At 47.2% G+C, this 21,683-nt stretch overlaps 1 protein-coding gene across 2 annotated transcripts in view; it reads right to left on the bottom strand.

Annotated features, from left to right (window-relative positions):
- The window catches only part of LOC111158918 (semaphorin 6A), a 126,138-nt gene that overhangs the window by 33,280 nt on the left and 71,175 nt on the right, over positions 1 to 21,683 (bottom strand). For both annotated transcript variants that reach the window (XM_022521248.1, XM_022521249.1), the window contains exons 4-15: positions 21,007 to 21,067; positions 19,974 to 20,036; positions 18,961 to 19,062; positions 13,343 to 13,433; positions 10,330 to 10,449; positions 9,547 to 9,635; positions 8,442 to 8,659; positions 4,974 to 5,105; positions 2,716 to 2,871; positions 1,115 to 1,291; positions 637 to 777; positions 470 to 550 (exon numbers count right to left, since the gene is read on the bottom strand). In XM_022521248.1, coding sequence (XP_022376956.1) covers positions 470 to 550; positions 637 to 777; positions 1,115 to 1,291; positions 2,716 to 2,871; positions 4,974 to 5,105; positions 8,442 to 8,659; positions 9,547 to 9,635; positions 10,330 to 10,449; positions 13,343 to 13,433; positions 18,961 to 19,062; positions 19,974 to 20,036; positions 21,007 to 21,067 — 1,431 coding nt within the window. The remainder of the gene's footprint in view (positions 1 to 469; positions 551 to 636; positions 778 to 1,114; positions 1,292 to 2,715; positions 2,872 to 4,973; positions 5,106 to 8,441; positions 8,660 to 9,546; positions 9,636 to 10,329; positions 10,450 to 13,342; positions 13,434 to 18,960; positions 19,063 to 19,973; positions 20,037 to 21,006; positions 21,068 to 21,683) is intronic.

Below are 21,683 nucleotides of genomic sequence, written 5' to 3'. Positions count from 1 at the left end.
GCGTGGAATGGCTTACTGGACTCGCTGTACCGATGCATCGCTGAACAAATGCTCTATGACCTCTTCTCAGCCCTGCACAGTCCATTTAGAGGAGTTAGTTTGGCTGTGGCCGGACAGACCACAGCACTAATCTAATCGGGACCCTGTTGCGCCTTTTCTCTACCGTTCCTACACTGCCGCGATCAAGTCGTGCACCTTCTTGTCCCTCTCTTCAGGGAATACTTAGAAGCCCACTGTGTTTCTTTTCCCTGTGTTTTTCAAGAGTCTGAGGACGGATGATGAATCAATTGGAAATCTGCCATATGTGATGCTGGCATGTTCTATGAATGGGAAAAGGAAGGAGAGGGGGTGGCAGTCCCACTGATGAGGTCTGTGCACAGAAGGCTGGGTGGCAGTGGGGTGACGGTGTGTCTAGGATGTGTGGCAGCCTAAGGCTGCCTTACCCTCCCGCACAGCTCAGGCTCCTTACCTGCTGCTGGGTGACAGGTGGGCGCAGGCACCACCTTCCTTTACCCACCCGCAGTACGGGTCTCTGGAGGCGATGCAGGTTCTGCGGGAAGAATGGGACCGTGAGCTACCGGGACTGCTCTCTAAGCACTGTGGACCTTCTCATGGTCAGTGAGGCCAGATACCTACTTTTTACACTTCCCATGTCGTTCGCACCGGCCAAGGGGAAGCTTTATCACACAGGTGGAGAATGCAACATACAGAGAGCTGCTGGCTTTGTCCAGCTGCATGCCCATGATCCTCTTGTCCTCCACTCCGTCGTAACTGCACCTGGTGGCGCAAGACAGGATGGTGCCGGTCAGAGTCTCTCCGGAGTCTGCTCTCTTTCTCCTGATATGCCCTCCCCCCCTGCCTCCCAGCCCATGGGGTCTTAGTCTGGTCTCACTGAAGGTGAAGCAGATCCTTTAAGTTGTCCCCCTCCCCTTTGTGTGTATTTATATAAACACACACGTTACTGGCAAGGAGAAAACAATGCTTTTTATGAATTAAAGTATTTTTTGCAAATAATATTAAAAGTCACCTAAACATGCTATCCTCACATAGTCTCTGAATGAAAAGGATCATAATGACCAATAATTACTAAGAAAGAGCCGAAGATTCTACGTACTTTTCAGGGTTATAAACGCTCATCTCCTCCAGGAAAAGGCTGTCATTTAGGAAACCACTGTTTCCTACCCTGGCCAAGAACTTCAAGACGATTCCCTTCTCTGATCCCAGGAAAACCACAGTGTGATTCTGATACGGGCCTGCAGCAGTGTCCACCGCGATCTTGGTCAGGCGGTATCTAAAATGACAGGATCACGGTTTTTAGCTCTCTTGTCGGTCTGTCATTAAAGGGTCCCCTTTCCCACTTCAAACAGTTGTGACATAGCTTTCTAGTAATAACCCCAAGAAAAATATATGCATGTAGATAATGTTCTCAAGCTGTTCTGGTCCTTTATTTCCACATGCGGAGCATTAGGATGGCTCCAAGGGGAGGTTGGAGGTATGTGTGGAGGCCAAGTCACATAACAAATAGACAGGCATCACCATCTGCAACCGCTCAGCAGTGATCTCTTCCATGAGCAGCAAGGAAAGGCTGAGGTCTCCCAGGAAGAGGGGAAGAAATACTAACCAAACTCACTGAACATTTCATTTACCACCGCAAAGGCAAGCAACAGATACCAGTTTCCCGTACTCTGTCTCTGAAGTGCAAAGCCTTGTCAACAAAATGTTGGATTGGAAAGCTTTCCATGTGTACATAGTGGGGCTGAGAACGTGCTGAGGGATGGGAAGGTGGCGTGCCGATGGCACTGTATATAAAGACAAGGACGTGCAGGCCAAACAGGGCCCATCTGAAGCTGTAGGTGAAGGACATCAGGCCTTTGATAAGTCCTGTCAGACACCGTCTTTCGCGGGTATCTCTCAGCCGTTGACCACTCGGTGGATACCTGTTTGTGCCAAGCACGTTGGCGGAAACCAGAAAACACGGGCCCTCCTACAAGTTTCACACCATAGTTTTCAGTTTATGGGCAAGAGCCGTTAGAGTCCTTTAACATCTTCCCCTAAAGTCATCGTTTAAAAAATGGTGGTAAAGACGAGTAACATTTTGTTTGTTGGCTACCGCCAACAGGATGATACTTGGGAAATCCTGTGGAACGGTTTGGAAAAAAACTCTATAAAGCGATACAAGAAGGAGTATTTAACGCTAACACAAACTTCTGATCATCTGTCCCTTCTCTTCTGGCCACCCCTTCAGATTACAAATGGTACAGTGTGACTCCCTCACTCTAGCGTCCTTGCGCAAGTGCTGTCCATCCCCGGTCTGTCTGACAGCTAACAAGCTGGGGACAGGACTTGGATGGGATCTGGAGCATGTTTTGCAACCATATCCAACCACACATGTATTCACATCCATCGACTGGCTCTCCTTCACTGCTTCTCTGCTTTTGCCCAGAAGGCTCTCACCCGGAAGGAGGTATCTTTGTTCCCTCTAATTGCTGGCACGGGTCCTCTTAGCCTGGAGATATCAGAACTCTTCCCACTGGGAATGTGGTGATGGGGGTTTGGTGGCAGACCCCCAGCTGGCCAGCACTTCCTAGCTGAAGCAACACCAAGGATAACAGAAGATGTTTGTGGCATTTCAAATCATGATGTACCGGCAGGTTCTGTGAGCGTGAGATGGAGGAAGGAACAGCCCGGTTAGGGCGTGATCCACTTGACACCCACCTGACCATCGTCCTCAGGAACCAGGGCCTGTTGATGACAGAAGGCACGGCCTCATCCATAAGGGGGTGGGTTTTGATGAAGTTCAGGGTATCATCGGGAAACTCATTGGAGGTTGTGTATTTTTCTAAGGATGATGAGCCAGCACAGCAACCTGGCCTGGAAAGCAACAAAGGGAGGGAGCTTTTTTTTTTAAATGCCTTATGGCAAATTCTTTGAACGGACTGCTTCCCTAAGCATCTGGCATGAGGGAGAATATGCTGTAGGCTGAGAAGGGGAAGCTGAACGGTGCAGAATGCCACCAGACAAAATAGGCTTAGCTTCTCTCCTAGCTGCCTCATTCCATTAGCGAAGTTGCAGCCAGGGTAGCCTGGCTTCCCCCCAGAAGCCCAGACCAACCTCCCAGACAGTGATGGAGCTTCAGTCAAGGGGGGAGGTGTGTGCTTTGCCCACATGGCAGGAGCTCTGCTGCCCATCCTAAAACCCTGCTGGACGCCCTTGAGGCATATTTGCTCTACCAGAGAGAAGTACCAGCCAGCGTAGAGCCCAGCAACACTCACTGTAACCGGCTCTCCTTACCTGGGGCTCCGAGGATGTGCAGGGTTTGTCTTTAGTGTTTTTGATTGATTTGGGCAGGTATGAAAAGCCAGTTACACTGAAGATTCTCTCCTGAAAGGTCATTTCTTTATTTCTGAACAGTGACAGCAGAAAGTCATCTCTACAAGCAGTACCGTGGTTTCAGGAGTCCAGGGACAGCCTAGTAAAAGTCAGGTCGGGGAAACCCGACCCCAGTCCTGTCCACACCCTGTCTCTGCCTACTGGTTCAGGAGAGTACACTGGACCCTGATAGCCCTGGCATGATCCAGCCTCATCTACGCCCGTTTTACGGCACTAACCCAGCCAGTCCTGTGAAAGCATCTTGATGTCGGCCAGAGGCACAAGGAGGCCCGTGGAAGGATGGGGAGAAACCCATTGTCACCATCCGAAAATCACAGTTTGTGTCCTGGCGATAGCTGGCTGTCACCGTCTTCACACATCAAGGGGAGCACAGTCTGTGAGTATTCCCTGGAATCTCACTCCTCAAGCCTAGCTCCCCTTCCTGCCTATCTGCAAAGTAGCTAGAGTTCCCAGGCAGCGACTTTTCGGGGATCTCTCTGAGCCAGCCACAGTGTGCCTTTTTGCACCCGGTCTGCTTTCCATGAGTAGCAGCGAATACACACGGCAGATAATTCAGGTGATGAAGACCGATGAACCACGGAGGCCTTCCTGTGGTTGGGGTGGGGGGCTGGGTAACATTACCTAAGTCAGTTCAGTTGAATGGACTGGCCTGCTCTGTGTGGGGGGACTGGTGGCTGGAGGAGAGTGTTGGAAACCAAAAAAAGGAAGATACTGGGCTTTTCTGCAGAAGCTCAAAAATTCATTGGAGGAAGCTGGACACACGTTTCTACAGACCTTAGATAGCCTGTGTTCTAATGGAAGTGTGTAGCGCGTGCTCCATGGGGAGGGCAGGCATGGGGGCGGGGCAGAGTTTCATCCTGTCCCTCTGAGAGAGAACGAATTAGCTGACTCCATGCGAAGATTTCGCAGAGGTTACACAGGACCAAGAGCTCTCTGCATTGTCCTGGGACAGCAGGTTCCCCATGAAAGCGATTCTGGGGCTCTACATTTTGGTGGAGGGATGTGGAATGTGTCTGGATCCATAACAGACTAGAATCCGGTAGAGCAGAGCAAACACGATGGTCCACTGTACCCACTGGTCTCTACCCGCCCTTGCCCCGGAGTCCTGGACGCAGCTCTGGTCCAGCCTGGTTACAGAATCCAGGGATCACCATGTATATTTCACATTTGATTAGGGTGTGAGGACATGGGTCTCTCTGTATAAGGACGGGGAAGCAGGGTGGAGTGGTGGAAGTAACCTACTCAGGGCTGTGCACTTGCACAAGACACATTCTGCCTCTCCGGGCCTCCCGTTTCCCAACCATACACCAGCAGGGCTGGACGGGATGGATTACACTGGATAAGCCACTGGGATAGAAGTTAAGTAGAAGACTTGAGCCTTGTTGTTTTGAATATAGCTAGAAGTAATGCTGAGTTTAGGTTAAGGGGTTGAAGGCAAATGGCCTTCTAGGTCTTTCTGTTGTCCTAGCATTTATATCTCTGGGGCCCCATGGAAGGTACTGGTATGCGGTTCTCTAAGAGTCAGAGGACCAAGGTGCCCATTTTCCGCTGTTTGGAATCTCCACAGAAATGTTTACACATACCTGGGCTTGGGTACTCGTTCATCAGGAACTGGTGTCCAAGTGGAATCTGGAGACTTCTGCTCTTTGAACCTCCCCGTGAAAACATTGGCAATGTCGAGCATGTCGTAGGCACACACTGCAGACCCCGGGATGCTGTAACATAGCATTTCATGCTGCGTTACTCTCACAACTGTTAGGCACACAGCTTGGAAAACAGACTCCAAAGCACTTCTCCTGTTACAGGCATTGGAAATTTCAAGTCTGCACCCCAATATTGTAAGGAATGCTGGTATACACAGGGAACGTTTCCCTGAATCACGTTTGCATGGGTGGCTTTAAAGATAAGACTGTTTACCGGCAAACTCATAGGAAAAAAACCTCTTCCTTTGGTTATTGACTTTGGAACTGCATTTGTTCATAACTGGTGGTTCAGAAATTCCCTGAATTTTCACTCACTAATCTTAAAGTCTTTGGAAAACGTTTTACATCTCTAATATTGGGGTACATTTGAAGTAAAAGTGTCTCCATTGTCCACTCATTGCTTTTTTGTGTTTATTCCAGCCAGAGACCCCAGGAGGGGGAATGTATGTGTGGGGAAAGCACGCTTATTTTCTGTTTGCCCACTGCCCATTTCAAGTTTTACTTCCTGTTTATTTGCATCAGACAAAGCAGCTTAAGCCTCTAAAGCACCAACGTTTTGCAAATAAAGTGCCCTATTATGTGCTAAATAATAATAATGGTGGTAATCTCTACCTGTAATTACATCCTTCTCTGGTACTCATGGAAGGACTGTGGGGTTTTTAATCAGCAGGGAGAAGGCATGAATTATTCATTCATTTGAACCCCTGTTTGTCTCTAACCATGGTCATTCCTTGATTTTGATCAAATAAATGGCTGGCACCAGCTGGCCGAGAGCGTTCACCAGACTTTGAGGTAGTGACCAAGGCATGGGCGGGAGTACCCGGGCCAAAGACACGGGCGCTGTGCACGGTGACTGCGCTGTCCAGGGCAGAGAGACTGGTTTAGTCTTGACTTTGCAAATATCGAAAGGATATGGAAATCACTTCCTAAGTGATTAGGGGAATTTTCTGCCATCTTTAATTTCATAACACAGTTATTGAAGTATTACTAATAAAGCAAGAATTAGGGAAAGGATTAGAAAGCTTTTTTAAAACAAAGTGGCAGGATGAATTTTCAAACATGTGGACTATATATACATTGTGTACAGAATTGGATAGATAAGACAGTGATCCCTTTGGTTTTGGAATCTTAGAACCCTAGCATTACTTAATTTTGTGAAAGTCTTTTCACATCTCCCTATTCTGACAGTAACAGGGATACATAATGTAAATATTATGGTGAATAGGATAGCTACTGAAGTATTTTACGAGGCATCTCATAATAACTAAAGTTACCCTAGAGTTCCATAATCTTCCCAAGGTTAGAATCACTTGTGAAATCCTTTCGTCTTCCTTCCTTTACTCCCTCCCACCTTCTGTTCATCTTTCCTTCATTCATCCTTTCTTCCCACCTTCTGTTCGTTTAGCGTGTATTTATGGAATCCCTAATCTCCAGCAGCAAATGCTCAATAAATGACAGCAGCTCTCAGCTAAGATGCGTTGGTGGGACTGGCAGACCCGGCAGAGGAGGGCACGAATGGGCACAACACATCTAAGAACTACCTTTTAGCTCCAGCCCGTAAGCCTGTGCAGCTGGAAGAGGAGAAGGGCCTGACCATGGCGGGACTAGTACGCTCACCAGGGAACTTGGGTTTTGTCCCCAGGGCAGAGAGGAGCACCTCAAGGGCTTGAAACAGCCCTTCCCGACCAAGTTTGCGTGTGTGGAGGATGGGGTGGAAAGGGATGAAACCAGAGCCAGTAAAACCAGGGGCAGACTCTATAGATGAAAATGGGTACATGCATTGTTACCATTTTCTCATTTTACTGAACAAGTAAGGTTTCTGAGACTGCATAAGCATGTACTAAGTGGGGGCTTCCTAGGGGACTTCTAAGAAAATACTTTAAACGGAGTATCTGTAACGGACGAGAGTCTACTACTGTGTTGTAATTACATGGGAACTCCCCCTCAACCCCCCACCCAGCCCCCATCAAACTAGAAACCTGCTCCGAAATTCATCTAGCCCCTGCATTCCCATGTACCAAGACAGATTCTTTTTAAACAGTTTTAGATATTTGGGTTCCAAAGTATGAGCAGTCACAGCCTGGATTTCGTATCTTTTCTATGCTCAAGCCTAAAAATCCCTGCAGGTGGTTAAGCTCACTTGGACGGAACTGAACACTTCTCGCTGCGGTATGGACTCATATTGTCACCCGTCTTCCGTGGAGAGCTCTTGACTCTCGCCCTCCAGCTAACTGAGGAACGTTTGTGCGTCCTTCGGTGTGTTCTGCTTCAGACTCTCCCTGGTTCATAAGCATTTCTGTGTGCCATCCTCCAGTCGCCTCACGCAGGTGCCTGTCATATGGACACCCCTCAGCTTCTTAAAAGTCTTCATCAAAAGGATGATTAGGACCATAACAGTGTTTATCCGGAAGAGGGGAATACAGAACATCCCAGGTTCTCCACAGAAACGAGAAAGATATTCCATGTTTTTAGATTTTATGACCATGTCCGGTCATACGACAGTGCTAGGACTCTCAGGTTTAAGGTTTGGTAGAGCTCAGTACCGGGGAATCTCTGCCTGCCTTCCTCCTATTTTTTAATCTCTGCACAGTTCTGCTCCAGGAAGAATTTTTAGTTCGTCAATAGATTACTCAAAGCCTTAGCCTAAGTAAACATGAACATAGGAATGAACAGGCCGCCAGTATTTCTAGGTTCATTGTTGGATGACTTGTAAGTCCTCACTCAAGCCTCCGGAGTCAGTGGCGGTTGGGGTCCAGGTTCCTCGAACAGGGTAATAAGCAGGGCCCCTTAGGTAGGGTGCACGATGGACTTGTTGGAATCTCACATGTCACTCTGTAGCCTTTCAATACATTTTCAGTGGTTTCGCTTCCAAAGTTTTCTATCCAGTCATAGAAATATTTAAAGTCACACAGAACGTTAGATGACCTTGAGGAGGAAGGAGGAATGCTCTTGAGTTCCAGGGGTGCCTCTTTCATCTCCTGACTACTTGGACCAGGTGACAGAATTGAGGTTAGTTTCCTCAGGTGTAAAAAGAGGGCAACCGTATTCAGTTTCTGGTACGGCTGGAGAGATTTAGAAATAACACATGAGGCATGTTTCCATGCCAGACATAGAAATAGGAGATACTGTTATAATTTATCTAATTACTTCCCCTAAAATCCTAATCTAATAATGCTTGTAACTGACTGTTAATTTGTTGATGAAAACCGAGTGTTAAGTGCTTTTAACCACAAACAGCGGGCGGCACATTTGGTGTCAGTTGTGAGACTTGTGCACTGGGAGAGAACCCCCCAGGGAAGAGGAAGCCGGGAAGGACCGGCGAGGCGAGCACCACCAGGGCACGGTTACCTGTTATAAGGTGTGGAGAAGGTTGCCAGCACGACATCGCGCCCATTGATACGAATCACGTCCGTGACCGCCTGAAGTATGTTAAAATAAAAATGAGAGTCTCCGGGAACCGAGCAGTTGAGGCGAGCCTTCAGGAAAGACGTCCACTGTTTCTCCAGGACTCTCTGAGACCCTCCCATGTCATTCTTACACACCTGAGCCACTCTTGGGAAGACTACCTGCAGAGGAAACACACCGGGGACAATCAGATGCGCGCAGCGTGGGGAGATCGTGGTGGAATTTGCCTTTCTTTGAAAACAGAAACACAACAACAAGGTGCTTAATTTAATCCCGTGTTTCTAAAATTAGTAGCCAAAAAAAAAAAAAAAAAAAAAAGGGGGGGGGGGGGGGAGACTCATTGGAACAGCATGTTTTGAAAGATAAGGCTGTGGCATTTAATACAGAGCCACAGATCCTTCAGGGGATCAGCTCCCAGCCAGATAAACTCATTTCCGTACAGACTGCTTAGCTTTTTATTTCCTCAAACAAAAGCATACTTCGGAGGCGTCATCTCTGCCATCCTCACTGGCTGCCTCGGGGCCCTCTCAGGCTCCCCATTCCTCCAACCCTGCCAGCCACTGGGCACTGACTTTGTGCCCTCCAGCTTCCGGACCGCGACCCACCCTGTGGTAGAGGTAACTGGAGTGGACATTCAGTAAACGTTCTGCTGTTTTTTGCAATAAAGACAATCAACACTCTCAGTTTGCTTAAAGGTGCTGGATATTTACTCTCCTCCTGTGGAACAGCTCCGTTAAAAAGAAAAAAAAAAAGAACAGAAAACGATGAGTACACCGGGGAACCACCTCTCCAGACGCTTGAGACTCAGTGTGAAGTCAACCAAACAAACATCAGTTGGTTGCATTTTCAGTAGAGGCGGTTCAGAGGTTCCCTGTGATCTGGGACTGTGCTGAAAAAGGCCCCAGGGCCCCGAGGCGGAACTGTGTTCATTGCCACCAGTCTCTGGCTGAGTCTTGTCAAAATGATGACCTTGAGCTTAGATTTCTGGTTCTTCTTTCAAGGTCATTCGTAACAACATTGGGGCGAGTGAGACTTCAACCCTCCTTACCTTTCCCATGGTGTTATACTCCACAGCTATTTCCCTGAAGAAGAAGTAGATGTAGTCTCCATAATCCACTGCTTGGACAAAGTACGGCTCTGTGGGCAAATGGCATTTTAATTGGGGACATGTCACACAGAGTTAAAAGAACTTCAAATCAGTTGCAACCAGAGACATGGCATTAATTAAAAGTGTAGGGCCATTAGCTGTGGGGTTAACGTGAACCATTTCTAATGACCACACATGCAAGTGCTAGTGATTCCGGGAGGCACTCAAGCCTACCAGTTCTATCTTTCAGAAGGGGTTGCAATGAACAATGAAGACTGAATGAATTTTCATATGTCTCTAATTTTATTTTCCACAGTGGAATGCCTGCATTGCAGAAGGGATTTTGTACACGTCTCCTTGTGAACCCTGACTCATAAAGGGTCACGAATAGCTTTTTTCCTGCTCCCCACCACCTCCAGTCTCTCGTTCCCTTCCATGAATGAAATGTTCAGTTCTTTTCACGTTAGACTCTGAAATGAGAGCTTGAGGCAGGAAAGATGAATGTACTGTATTCTGTTGTAGTGACATTGGTCGTTGAGTTAATACTCCCGAAACTCACGGTAAATGAAAGAGGGAGGTAAAGCAATCAGTTGGGGCAAAAGATGGCATTTCCACCTTCCTGTCTGTCAGAAGCCATTACTAAAATGAAACTAGAGTCTGGTCTGTCCAGGCTCTGAATCTCCCTCAAGCTACATATCTCCACCCCCACCCCCCACCCCCTGCTTCTCTTAATTATTTGTTCACCTTTCAGCCATTTGGAATCATGTTTGACGGTCCGTAGGGTTGGGCTGTCTCCAAGACTCCGGTAAATGACTGCGTCGATGGCAAGGAAGTCAGTCACTGTGGCTGAGTATAGTTTTCCATCTTAGAAGAAACAGAAAAGAGGTGAGCAGGGTGGGAACAAGGCAGTGGGTGTGGGGGGAATAATAGAGACATCCCCCGGACGGCTTTCCTACATCAGGCAAATGAGATAGGACAACTGGGAAAAATCCAGGAGTCGCTGGGAAAATACTTGGCCCGCATTCCTAACCATTTTAAATTAGGATCTTGAGAGATGAAACATTTTTCATTTTTAAATTGCATGGCAATTTCTGAGCAGCAGCAGCAGCAGCTCAGGGAACAGGGCAAATGAAAAATGTTGTTTGCTTCACTTGATGAGATGGACCTTGGCTGGAATCTCAAGGCCGAGGGCCCCTGGACGCTGTTGCTGCCACCACACCGTGGCCCGCTGGATTAGGTGGGAGCCCGGGGAAAGACAGAAACTGACAGTATCACCAGAAATTTGAAGTATGAGAAGTGATGGGAGTCCTTAGCCTGAGCAGGTGCGGAGAGTCAGAGAGAGGGGTTTCAGAAGCAAAAAGAAGTGGCTGAATTGCGACTTTGATCGTGAGACTCGCTGCTTCTCTTTACTTCAGTCGCGAGAGTCACGGAGCCCTGCCCGTGGAGCTTCAAGAAGAGATACTAACATCAGTGTTTCAAAGTCCTAAATCGAAAACATTCTGACACTGAAGATGCCAAAGCAAGGAAAAAAGGGGAAGGGATGCCCCAGTTCAGCCTGGCCTTTGTTTGAGAACTCATGGCTTTTGGGAGATGCGCTTTAAAGGTCTATCCAAGGCAGAAGAGCATGAGGAAAGTTGAAGATTAATCCCTAATGCTTTTGGTTCTCTTCCTGGATTCATAAACATGCTGCGTACAAATAATCCAGTAGGATCTTGTGGAATAGTAAAATCTACGCAGGTTGTGAGACAGAAACAGTAATTACGTTCAAAATAAAAAAGTCCTTCCGTGGTTCATTTTTAGTGGAGGCCTTCATCGGCTTTGTGTCCACGTGGCTTACATACACGGCGGCACCGTTTCAGCTCTCCCGCTGGCGGGATAAGCATCGTGTTTTTTTAGAAAAGTTTATCCAACCGGATCTCAGCAAAGTTCTCGATGTCTCCTTTTGGTCTAAAAATAACTGAAATTTGCTGAGGTTGGAGGTAGAGCCGTCTTGAACATCTGCATCATTAACAGCCGTCTATCAGTAACGTGCTGACTGGTTAGATCGGACCCGCAGAGGGCAAACCTAGCTATTGATAAGCACACGTCTACAAAAATCACAGCTTTTCTTCAAGAATCGATCAGAGTCCCAGGTCGTGCGGGTATGCCGGGTAGTGGGGGACAGCGTGTGTGCGGCCACGTGTGTGTGTTTATGTGTGTATTTTCCGTCTGCTTTCCGTTATGCTTTCGGTTTTGCATTCAGCATTGGCTATCTCACCAGAACTTTTACTTGTAACACAGAGCACTGTTCTGCCCCTCTTGCTAAGATGACAACCATTTTCCTTGCAACAAGGATCTTCTATTAATAAGGGCTGAGCTTTCATGAGTTTTCCAACAGTCCAATGAAAAGCTCCCCAGGTACGCTTGTCGGGGGAGTAGGAGGGGTATTCGGAGTGTTGCCTGTTGCTCACGGGGCTTGCTCCATGGAGTCCTGGAAGGTTCCTGGAAGGCTGGTGACCTTAGCCACTCCTCTGATGCTCCCACCCCCTTTGGTTGACAGTTAACTTCTACATGGCGGCCCACATCCTCCAGGGGCCCAGCAGGTTCAAGTGTCAGGAAGGGGCTGTAGCAGAAGTTATGCACTTGGGTACTCTTTGCTCTGGCTTTGCTCCTGCCCATGCTGACTGACGGGTTTACAAGACTCTTCTACAGTGTCACGCGTCCTCCTGATACTGTACGCTACTATTGGGGACAAAGCCTGAGGAGCCCTTCTTGGCACAAGCCATTTCCCCACCCTGGGACTGCAGCCTGAGGCTCACAAGCGCATGGCACTGAGGATGAGGTTCAGGGAGCTGAGCTTGTTTCATAATGGAAGCCCTAAAGTTTCCCATCGAGCTGGGACGTGCCAGTTTTGAGCTATTGTGATGGAAATTACAGCTAACTGCTTTATTACATGCTATAACCACCACTATTATACCAACACTTCTCCCCGCACCCACCTTCGCACAGCTGGCAATGAATTCCTAAATAAATTCCTAATTAAAACACACACATACACACACACACATGCTCATATGCATGAGAATCCCAATCTGAAGATAACGGCTTAGTTGCTGCTACTTTCTAACCTTGGCAGGGGAGGCAAGGGGAGAGGATGAGGAATATGCACCCCCCCCATTATCTTTCCATCAGAGAGAAGCACACACCCTAATCAGGTCAGTGGTATTTGAGGTGTCTGCTGGAAACTTGTGGGCTTATGGACTCCCTGCTTGGACATCTTCCTGCAGCTTTACCTTGTCTCCTCCCTTTCCCCTTGTATGTGTGGACAAGAACCCACGTGTCTGTGAGAGCAGTCCCTCCCTCTCCAAGGAAGAATTGAAAGAGCAGAGACATGAAAAGGCCTTGTGTCCCAGATCACGGCACTGAGCCACTGAATCATACCAGCCCCAAAGTCTATCCCACCTTGAATAATCAATCTACATTGGCCGTTCAAGGGGGGATCTTTGATTATTTGAACCCAAACATGCCCTACACAATGTGTCACACACTGAGTGTGAAGCTGTGATCCTTTACTGAGGCACACAGGCATGGGGTGGTGGACACTCCTTGTACGAAGCAGAAGTACAATTTCCATGTGAATTTCAAATGGAAAAGGCGCTGTTAATTACAGTATTCCCCAGAGAATCAGAGGACCTCCATGACTGCACGAATCCTCCAGGGGACCTGCAGAGACAGGCATGTGAGAGCAGATGCAACAAGAGGAAATCACGTCGTTTACCTGCAAACAGTGCGACGTTGGCATGTTTGGCATCATATGGGCATCTGGCCATTCCACTGAATTCATCTCCAGAAGGTTCCAGAGTATCCATCTAAACGAAATAATGGGACTTCATTAGGAACAGTAATAACCAACAGTAGTCAGAGCAACAAATACCTATAAGTCACTTAATATTCGAACTCATTCGTACACATAGTGCAAAGGATCCTCAGATCCCCTGAGATAAGTCTGTTGGTTTCAGATGTGGAAACAGCTTCAGAGAGATGAAGTCACTTGTCTGAGGTTCAGCAGCTAGGAGAGCCTGAGACTCAGTCATGTTTCCTCGACTCTTAACTGTTAGAGTCAATAGCTTCCCATATCCTTTAGGAACGGCCTAGAAATAAGCGTCTTTTCCTTGGAAAAGGAATTTTTAAGGCAACCACTGGGGGAAAAAAAAAAAACCCAAAACACTTCCTCCTTTCCTCCCCCACTGCCTCTGAATTAAATGTTGAGTCATAAACTCTAGAGAATGATCTCAGTCTTTGGTTTTGTTTTGCCTGAGGAGCCCTGCCTTTGTGGGTTAAATCCCAGTAGAAGACACTGGAATTCTTCCTCTGGCTAGCTGGCAGAAGAGGGTAGCATCAGGAGAGGCACAGAAATGTTGATGCAAGTGGAGCTCTGGTTGGCGCTTTGCACCAACTTCAGAAACCTGTCCCACCCTCCAGTCGTGTAGATGAGAAGGAAAGGTCCAGAAGATGAGGGGCTCACACAAGTCAGTGGCAGTCAGGAGTGGGGCTGCCGTTTGACACCCACATGTGTGCTCACCCCAGGCCTTGTCCCTGCACGCAGAGGGTTCTAACAGGTCTGTTGCTGAGTTTTGTTTGGCCATCTTAGTATGGAAAGAAAGAAGTGGGGGAGGGGAGGGAGAGAGAGAACGAGGAGAAAAGGAAAGAAAAAAGAAAAACTGAGCTCTATTTTAAAACGAGATTGTAAATGAAACCCGATTTCTTATTTTTGAGCAAGTGGAAAAGTCACCTCAAGCCTTTCTTACCCAAGTGGCAGCAACCAGCTATAAGAGAAGTAACGGCCCCCCTGCCATTTTCTTCTAACAGGCACCTAGACCTCCGCACCAAGGCCTCTTTGCTCACAGAATGTAAGCACGCCCTGCTTGTCTTGCTTCTGCAAGTTACCCACCTAGCTTCCTAGGGTTTGCGGGTATGCTAAAGCCTCACCAAATTCTATTTCCCTTTCCTCCACGGCACACGGAACTCCATTTCCCACCCTCCCTTGCAGTTAGGTGTGCTCACAGAATGAGCTCTGGCCCATAGAATGTGGGTGGGGGGAGGCTCTGTGCCCCCTCTAGGTCTTGCCTCTAAAAACCTTCCAGTGTCCTCCACTCTGGGTCTCTGTATTCTGCCCTGCTAGATACAAAGGATCCAGTCCAGAATCCCAAGATCCTAGGAGATGGCCGAGGTAGGAGCAGGATGAAGTTTAGCCTTCTGCATAACCGAGTGGAGCAGAGCCTCCGTCACTGACCTGAGCAGGAGAGAAGGTTTTCCGGGCCAGCCCCTGGCCTCTGTCAGAGGTCGGCGCACCCTGGCCAGTGATTCGGTGGTCTCTGCCTCCTGCCCTGTGGTCTTTCTCCTGACACCGTGGGATCTCCCTAGCATTTATAGCTCAGTACCAGAGTCCACACAGTTACCTCCTCCACGTCGTTATTGTTTTTATAACCCTCTGTGGCTCAGTCTTCTTTCTGTAGTGGGAGGTATCTTGTTTGCCTCTGGCGGTTGCCTGCTTTGACTACGGGGCCACAGGTACAGAGCTGGGAGAAGAGATGCCTGAGACAGTGCATTTGTCCAGGGATGACCCGCTGAAAGGCACTGAGTCAGGGACCCTTAAATCACAGTATATGGACTCGTCGTGCGGGAGGAGCGAGGTGCTTCCTGAGCAGCTGGGAGTGGTGTCCAGTTGTGTTTTTTGCCCTCAAGCCCCAGGAAACTGTTTCAGGGAGATAGCAGAAGTTCTGTCTTCTCAACTGCTTAGAGATAGCTCCTATTAAAGCCCGTCCTATCTGCTGAAACTTGTTCACAATCCCAAAAGCAGTTGTAGTAAAAACACATATTTTTAGGGGAAAGATGTTCAGGTGAGATAACCTTTAAATGTACTCTTCTCCCTTCAGCGCACTTAGGAAAGGTTTGGTTTTTAAAAATTTTTTTAATTTTTTTTATCCCAATAATAGCATTGTGTTGAACTGTGACAGACTTTGTGGTCTGTGGGTCTGGCAAGCATCCAGAAGTAATGCTTAGTCCACAGTGATGCACTGGAAATGCCTTTTCCCCTACCCATGCGTGCTGTAATCCTGGCAATGGGGAGACCGTAGACAAGGGGGGATTTATGTTATTAAGTGTGCCTACTTCTAAAAAAAAAAAAAAAAAAAAAAAAAAGGGAGTCATAGCTATAGCAAGTCAAAGGCAAGAAGCAGTGAAGTATTAATGTTTCGGTTTATGAGTCTGGAAAGGTCCAGAGACAAAACAATGCCCTGGTGAAATCCTCTTTCCATGAAGTTAGAACTAATCCTTGTGGTAGTCTCCAAATCTTAGACTTAACAGCAGCCCCTGGAAATTAAATCACCATAGGGTACAGGTAATTATACTAAGAACCAGCCTGACTTCCTGCACAAGTTGAAGAGGTTTAGAGAGCAGGAGGGGAAAGACATGGAGTATAGTTTTGGGTTTATAGTGGGTGGCCTGCAGAGTGCTTCCCCAGGTAATCTTATTTGGGGCCTGTAATCTTTCTGATACATTCGGCTTACTGCTGTTTTAAAACTGTGCAAACTGGGGCATAGTGCAGAGGTGGGTACCAAAAATTTGTCGCTGTTCTGCTTCAAGTTGGTATAATCCACTTGATGCCTCTGTGCTAAGAGACTTGGGTTTGGGTTTTTGGCGGGGGTGGGGGGGAAAGATGGGCCATTGTTTTTGCTTTGAACCCGTAGTCCTGATCTGTTCATAAAAGGTGCTTAAGAGAGTCCGTCCGTTCTTCCTGCAGCCAGGTACATTCTTGTCTTCTACCGTCAACAAAGCCTGCTGTGCCCTGAGTCTGAAAACACATTTCTCTGAGCACTGCCAAGGCAAACAGGACTGTGCGGGAAGAGCGTCCCATGTGTGGTTTCTGAGAGGCCCAGGCTTCCGAACAGGTCCCAGCAGGTGTGGCTAGAACAAGGGTGAGGTGACGGTCTCGCCACAGGTGAGGCGTCCCGGGGAACAGAACATGTGTGGGGAGAATGAGCGAGACCACTCCTGGTCTGTGTGTCACAGTGCCAAGAAAACCTGTCATTTGTCATAAAAGATAGCTTTCCAGCTAGGGAATTGGTTGGGAATTGTGAAGGGCATTAATCTTAATGAGTCCTAAACAATGACAAACGGGGATGGAATATTAAGTGGGAGAATGAGAGTCAGAATGTCAGCTGTCACTGGCCAGAGGAAATGTTTGCGCTCACTGCCTGCCGCAGACCGAATGGGTCCTGTTGTTATTAGAAAGTTGGCTATTTTAGGACAGTGTTTTTTACATTAATTTAGATTTTTCTGAATTATCACTTACCTTACCTTGCCACTGAATATTTTTAGTGGGTCCCCTACGTTTTGTGCCTGGGGTGAATGCCTTCCTTGCCTCACCCTAATTGCTCCCCTGCAGGTGCCCATTTCCAAGTGTCAGATGGAAGTCGAGCATGAGGTTAATAAGACAGACCCTCCCTCTGATGTCTGTGTGAAGGCTGAGGGTCTTTTTTTCCCCCTAATTTTAAAAAATGATTTTATTTATTTATTTGACACAGAGAGAGAGATCACAAGTAGGCAGAGAGGCAGGCAGAGAGAGAGAGGGGAAGCAGGCTCCCTACTGAGCAGAGAGCCGGATACGGGGCTCAGTCCCAGGACCCTGAGACCATGACCTGAGCCGAAGGCAGAGGATTTAACCCACTGAGCCACCCAGGCGCCTGCCCAGGCTGAGGGTCTTTTAAAACTGTCCCATGAAACGTTGCTTTGGATATCAGCCCATCATTTCTCTTTGCATTCTTTACACCCTGGGGCTTCACTTTATGCCGGTGATACCCAAATGTGTATTTCTCTCCACGTCTCTCCCTAAATCAAGGCTTACCCATCCATCTTCTTGTTAGCTCTGCCTGTTCACATCTCACAGGCAGTGCTGTCCACAGGGCTGGGCGTCCTGACTGAGCGGGAACCCAAGCCCCACCTTCTGACAACCTGCTCCCAGCCCCAGTGCTCTTTTGCTCTTCCTCCCGGTCCCAGTGCGGGCAGCTCCATCCATCCACTTCCCCAGGAGCAAGCACAGCAGTCATTCTTACCCCCCCCCTCTCCTTATCCTGGACTGCTTATCCGTTATGACGTCCTACTGGTTTTTGTCCCTTGAGTAGTTCCCGAATCTGTTCTTCTCCCTTCGTCCCTAGGGGGCACCTACCTCTCCACTCTCTGCTGGTACTACTTGTCGCTTCAGAGTCCAGCACTTAGACCCACAGGAAGTTTCTCAAGCTCAACAGACTGTTTCTTACTCAGTGCCTTTGTTCCTGCCGTTCCCCCTGCCTGGAATGTCCTCCTCTCTTCCTTTGGCCAAGGTCTACTTTAAAACAGCGGTTAGGCGCCTCAATCCCTATTACCCCACACAAATGAACAGAGCACGTGTTGGGAGGCACTGGGTCAGGCTCTGGACAGTCGTGGAGTTTGAGGGTGTCTCCCGAGCTGGGCACGTTCATGTTCCCCATGTGAGAACTGCTGCAGGGAGCATCTCCAGAGTGGGGTCATCTGCCCCCTTCTGGAAGCCTTCTCTGATTCTCCACCTCAGGCTAAGGTGAGCACCTTTCCGTTGTTCTTCCATAATGCTCTGCCCCTCATGGAATTATAGTTTTCTTCTCCCTGTGTGGCTTCCCTAAGGATGGAGACCCCCTCTTTGTCCTTACAGCCTCAGTGCCTGGCCACACGAGGAACACAGTACATGTGTGCGGGAAGAAGGGCTGCGGCGGGAAGGACGGGCAAGGGGAGCGAACAGATGTGGGGCTGCTTCAGCAGCGCCTCTGTCCGCCACTCAGAGCTAACTTGATCTGTTAATGCTCCGAGACTTAATTTTGCTTTCTCTTGCATAAAGGCCACAGTGGTGAGTACTAAATGGAATTAAACTTCTGTATTCTTAGAAGTCTCTCCTAGAAGAAAGCCCACAGTTTGCACTGGTGTGTGTTTGAGATACCTCTTAAAATAGGAGTCACTCACAACCCAAGTGTGTTTTTGTGCTCAGAGAGGATGGTGAGGTGGGAGGGAGAAGGTGGGAGGGAGAGAGAGGAAGTCCACAAGGTGTACATGCAAAAGTCCGTTGGCACTCTGAACAATGAAGAATAAGGTCTTAGAGAAATGAACTTTGCTGGGAAGGCTCCTTAAAGATGTGTCAGTCAGTCCTGCACAAACAGGAAGCTTAGGAGCCTGCTCAGAATCACTCATGTGGAGCAGTACATTAAGTCCAGTGGGTGAGAGGAACCCAGATGGTGTTGAATTACCCCCTTAGGTCGCTGCAGGTACACTCACAGTAAATCACGGAATACCTCTGGCCCGTGTGGTTCCAGCAGACAAAACCGCACTTACCTTATAGTTTCTGCAGGAAGGGTTGAAGGCATTCGTTCCACAGACAAACAAAGTATCATCATTTTTCTTTAGAAGAACTTTAATAAAGTTGTGACACTCATCCTGAAAAATAATTCAAACTCTTTTGTATTCAATCTGGCCAATAGAGAAATCCATCCTTCCCCGTCTCCCACCATCTGCTGACGGTAAGGTTAAAGAGTTCCCCTGTTAAGAATTCGAGCGCCTCCTGATGTTTAACCAAAAAATGATGTGGGCAACAACGGCTTTTTTTTTTTTTTTTTTTTTAAACAGTAACTAAAAGTCCAGGGTAGAGAGAACGAGCGTATAAGTGCCAACCTCCCACTGTATTAATTTTAACGCCAGATGTCCCAAGGTCCCTTGCTGGGCAAGGCTCCTGGCTGAAGTGTGTTTTTATGCTGTTCTGGGACTCAAGGTACAAACCCCTGTCTGTCTGCGCAGCTCTCTTCTGAGCTCTTCCTCACCCTCCCCAAGGACTCAGGTCTGTGCGGCGGGCTACTGGCGAGTGCGCTCAGAAGAGCTGGGGCAGGGGCGCCTGGGTGGCTCAGGGGGTTAAAGCCTCTGCCTTCGGCTCAGGTCATGATCCCAGGGTCCTGGGATCGAGCCCCGCATCGGGCTCTCTGCTCAGTGGGGAGCCTGCTTCCACCTCTCTCTCTCTGCCTGCCTCTCAGCCTACTTGTGATCTCTGTCTGTCAAATAAATAAATAAAATCTTAAAAAAAAAAAAAAGAAGAGCTGGGGCAGCGGGCTTGGTGTCCATAATCCCTTGTGCCCCTAAGTAGTTCATGATGCAGCCCTAGCAGCTATCGTAATATTTCATCACATTAAAAGCAAACTGTTTTTGCAAATTAAAGCCTTCAATAAATTGATGGAAAAAGCAATTACTGGGGGAAAAGGGACTAGCATGATCCATTCCACATCACGGTCTATGGCCGGAGATAACCGTCAAAAACTTAACCCAAAGTGGCAGCTGCAGGAGGAATGAAAATTGCCTACCTTATGTTTTCCCTTCATTCTGCATGTGTCTACATCAGCCTGTCTAGATTTCCATGTCAGTTTCTGCGGGGATCAAGAAAGAAATCAATTAGAGCCTAGAGGTTCTTGCATTTGATTTTAGAAGTAAGAGTTCCCTTGAGATGGTGGCTGAACATATATTTATGGAAAGCTTTCCGCACCCTTTCTCCATGATTAATTCACCATAACAACAAAAGATCGGAGATGGGAACCGTTCATTTAATTTTGAACTCCTATCTATTCATTAAACTACAGAATGAGCTTCTTCTCCTTGAGATAAAGATGAAGGAGAAAAGGAAAAAAGAACAAACAACGGCATGGAAATTTCTCATAAAATATCCAAATCAACTTGCTAAACGATGCTCATTTTGATAAACTACATGTCCTTGCCCTTTCCTTTCAGTTGATAAATCAGTTTTCATAAAGCACGCTTTTTCCCTTAAAATATGGAAGTCATTTACTTAAACATAAAGGGGACATTCACTTTCGGTGGACAAAGGTTTAATTCAGGTTCCACTCCACGTAAATTCATGGACTGAAGGGATCGTCTACTTCTGTGGCAGATTTTATTAACTAAAATACCTCCATGTGGAGTTATAGGGGAAGCTTAAGTTATATTTTATGTCTTTCTGAAGTGGTTAATGATTAGATTCCTGAGCCATAACAGGTAAATCAAACTTAACACTGTAAGACGTGGAAACATAACATTGAAACATTTGTGGGGCAAAATTTTACATATGAAAACTGTTATTTTCCTGGACAAACATGGTATTATTTTTTTAAAGGAATTTGTAAATGACCTAAAACTCCAGAGGACACAGGCACACATATTTGGTGAATAAACTTTGAAGTAGATAGCTGTTTTCAAACATGGATTCACCCCACGTTAGTAGGACCGCAAAAAAAAAAAGTTCCAAATTATTCCAAATTATTCGCTATGTCATCTCACTCAGTGCATTTCAAATACATAATCCCTTCTAGAGCTATCCTAAACGATGGTTTTAAAACTACTTACTTTGCTACAATAGATTTCTTCTGTGTGTGAGGTGTCCATATCAACAGTATAAATATGGTCCCTGTAAACAATGAGAAATTGATACAGTGTCAGGTACAGGAGTCAGGATAGTTAATTTTCTCCTGAATGAGTGTCTGTCTCATTCAAGGCAAATAAATCCATATCCACGTTATTAGAAAAGAGACCTCCACATGCAAGAAAAAGTGAACAGTTCAGCCTGCAAGAGATACCCCTCGATCACACTTTGCTACTTCCGACAAGTCGTAGCATCTTGCTGAGAGGGACACCTTTTATGAAAACTTTGCTGTTGTCTCCCTCATACCAGTACTACAATCTCTGTATGTATGTAGTTCAGGAGAGAGGACTTTGAAAGTGAAACTGTCCCAAAACCCAGAACACAGGTGGGTTTCCCCACTCCCTTTCAGTATCTTCCAATCCATGTACCAAATACTTGGTATTCAACAGACCACCTTCCTTCATCATGGGAGCTAACAAAGAGCTCATCTCCGGCTGTTTCTCCCCGTACGAAACTTATTTCCGGCCTTAGCTTTGATGATGTGATTGACAAGAGGGGAGATGATAAAGGTGAAATTATTTCCAGAAAGCACTGTTTTCTTCACACAGTGATGGTCAATTAAGGTCTAAAATGTGCTTGAGCTAAAGTTTACATTTCTTCT

The sequence above is a fragment of the Enhydra lutris genome, unplaced genomic scaffold (assembly GCF_002288905.1).
Source record: "Enhydra lutris kenyoni isolate GAN:26980312 unplaced genomic scaffold, ASM228890v2 scaffoldscaffold64, whole genome shotgun sequence".
Taxonomy (NCBI): Eukaryota; Metazoa; Chordata; class Mammalia; order Carnivora; family Mustelidae; genus Enhydra; species Enhydra lutris.
The sequence above is the reverse complement of the archived record's forward strand: the minus strand, read 5'-3'. Positions and strand labels throughout refer to the sequence as shown.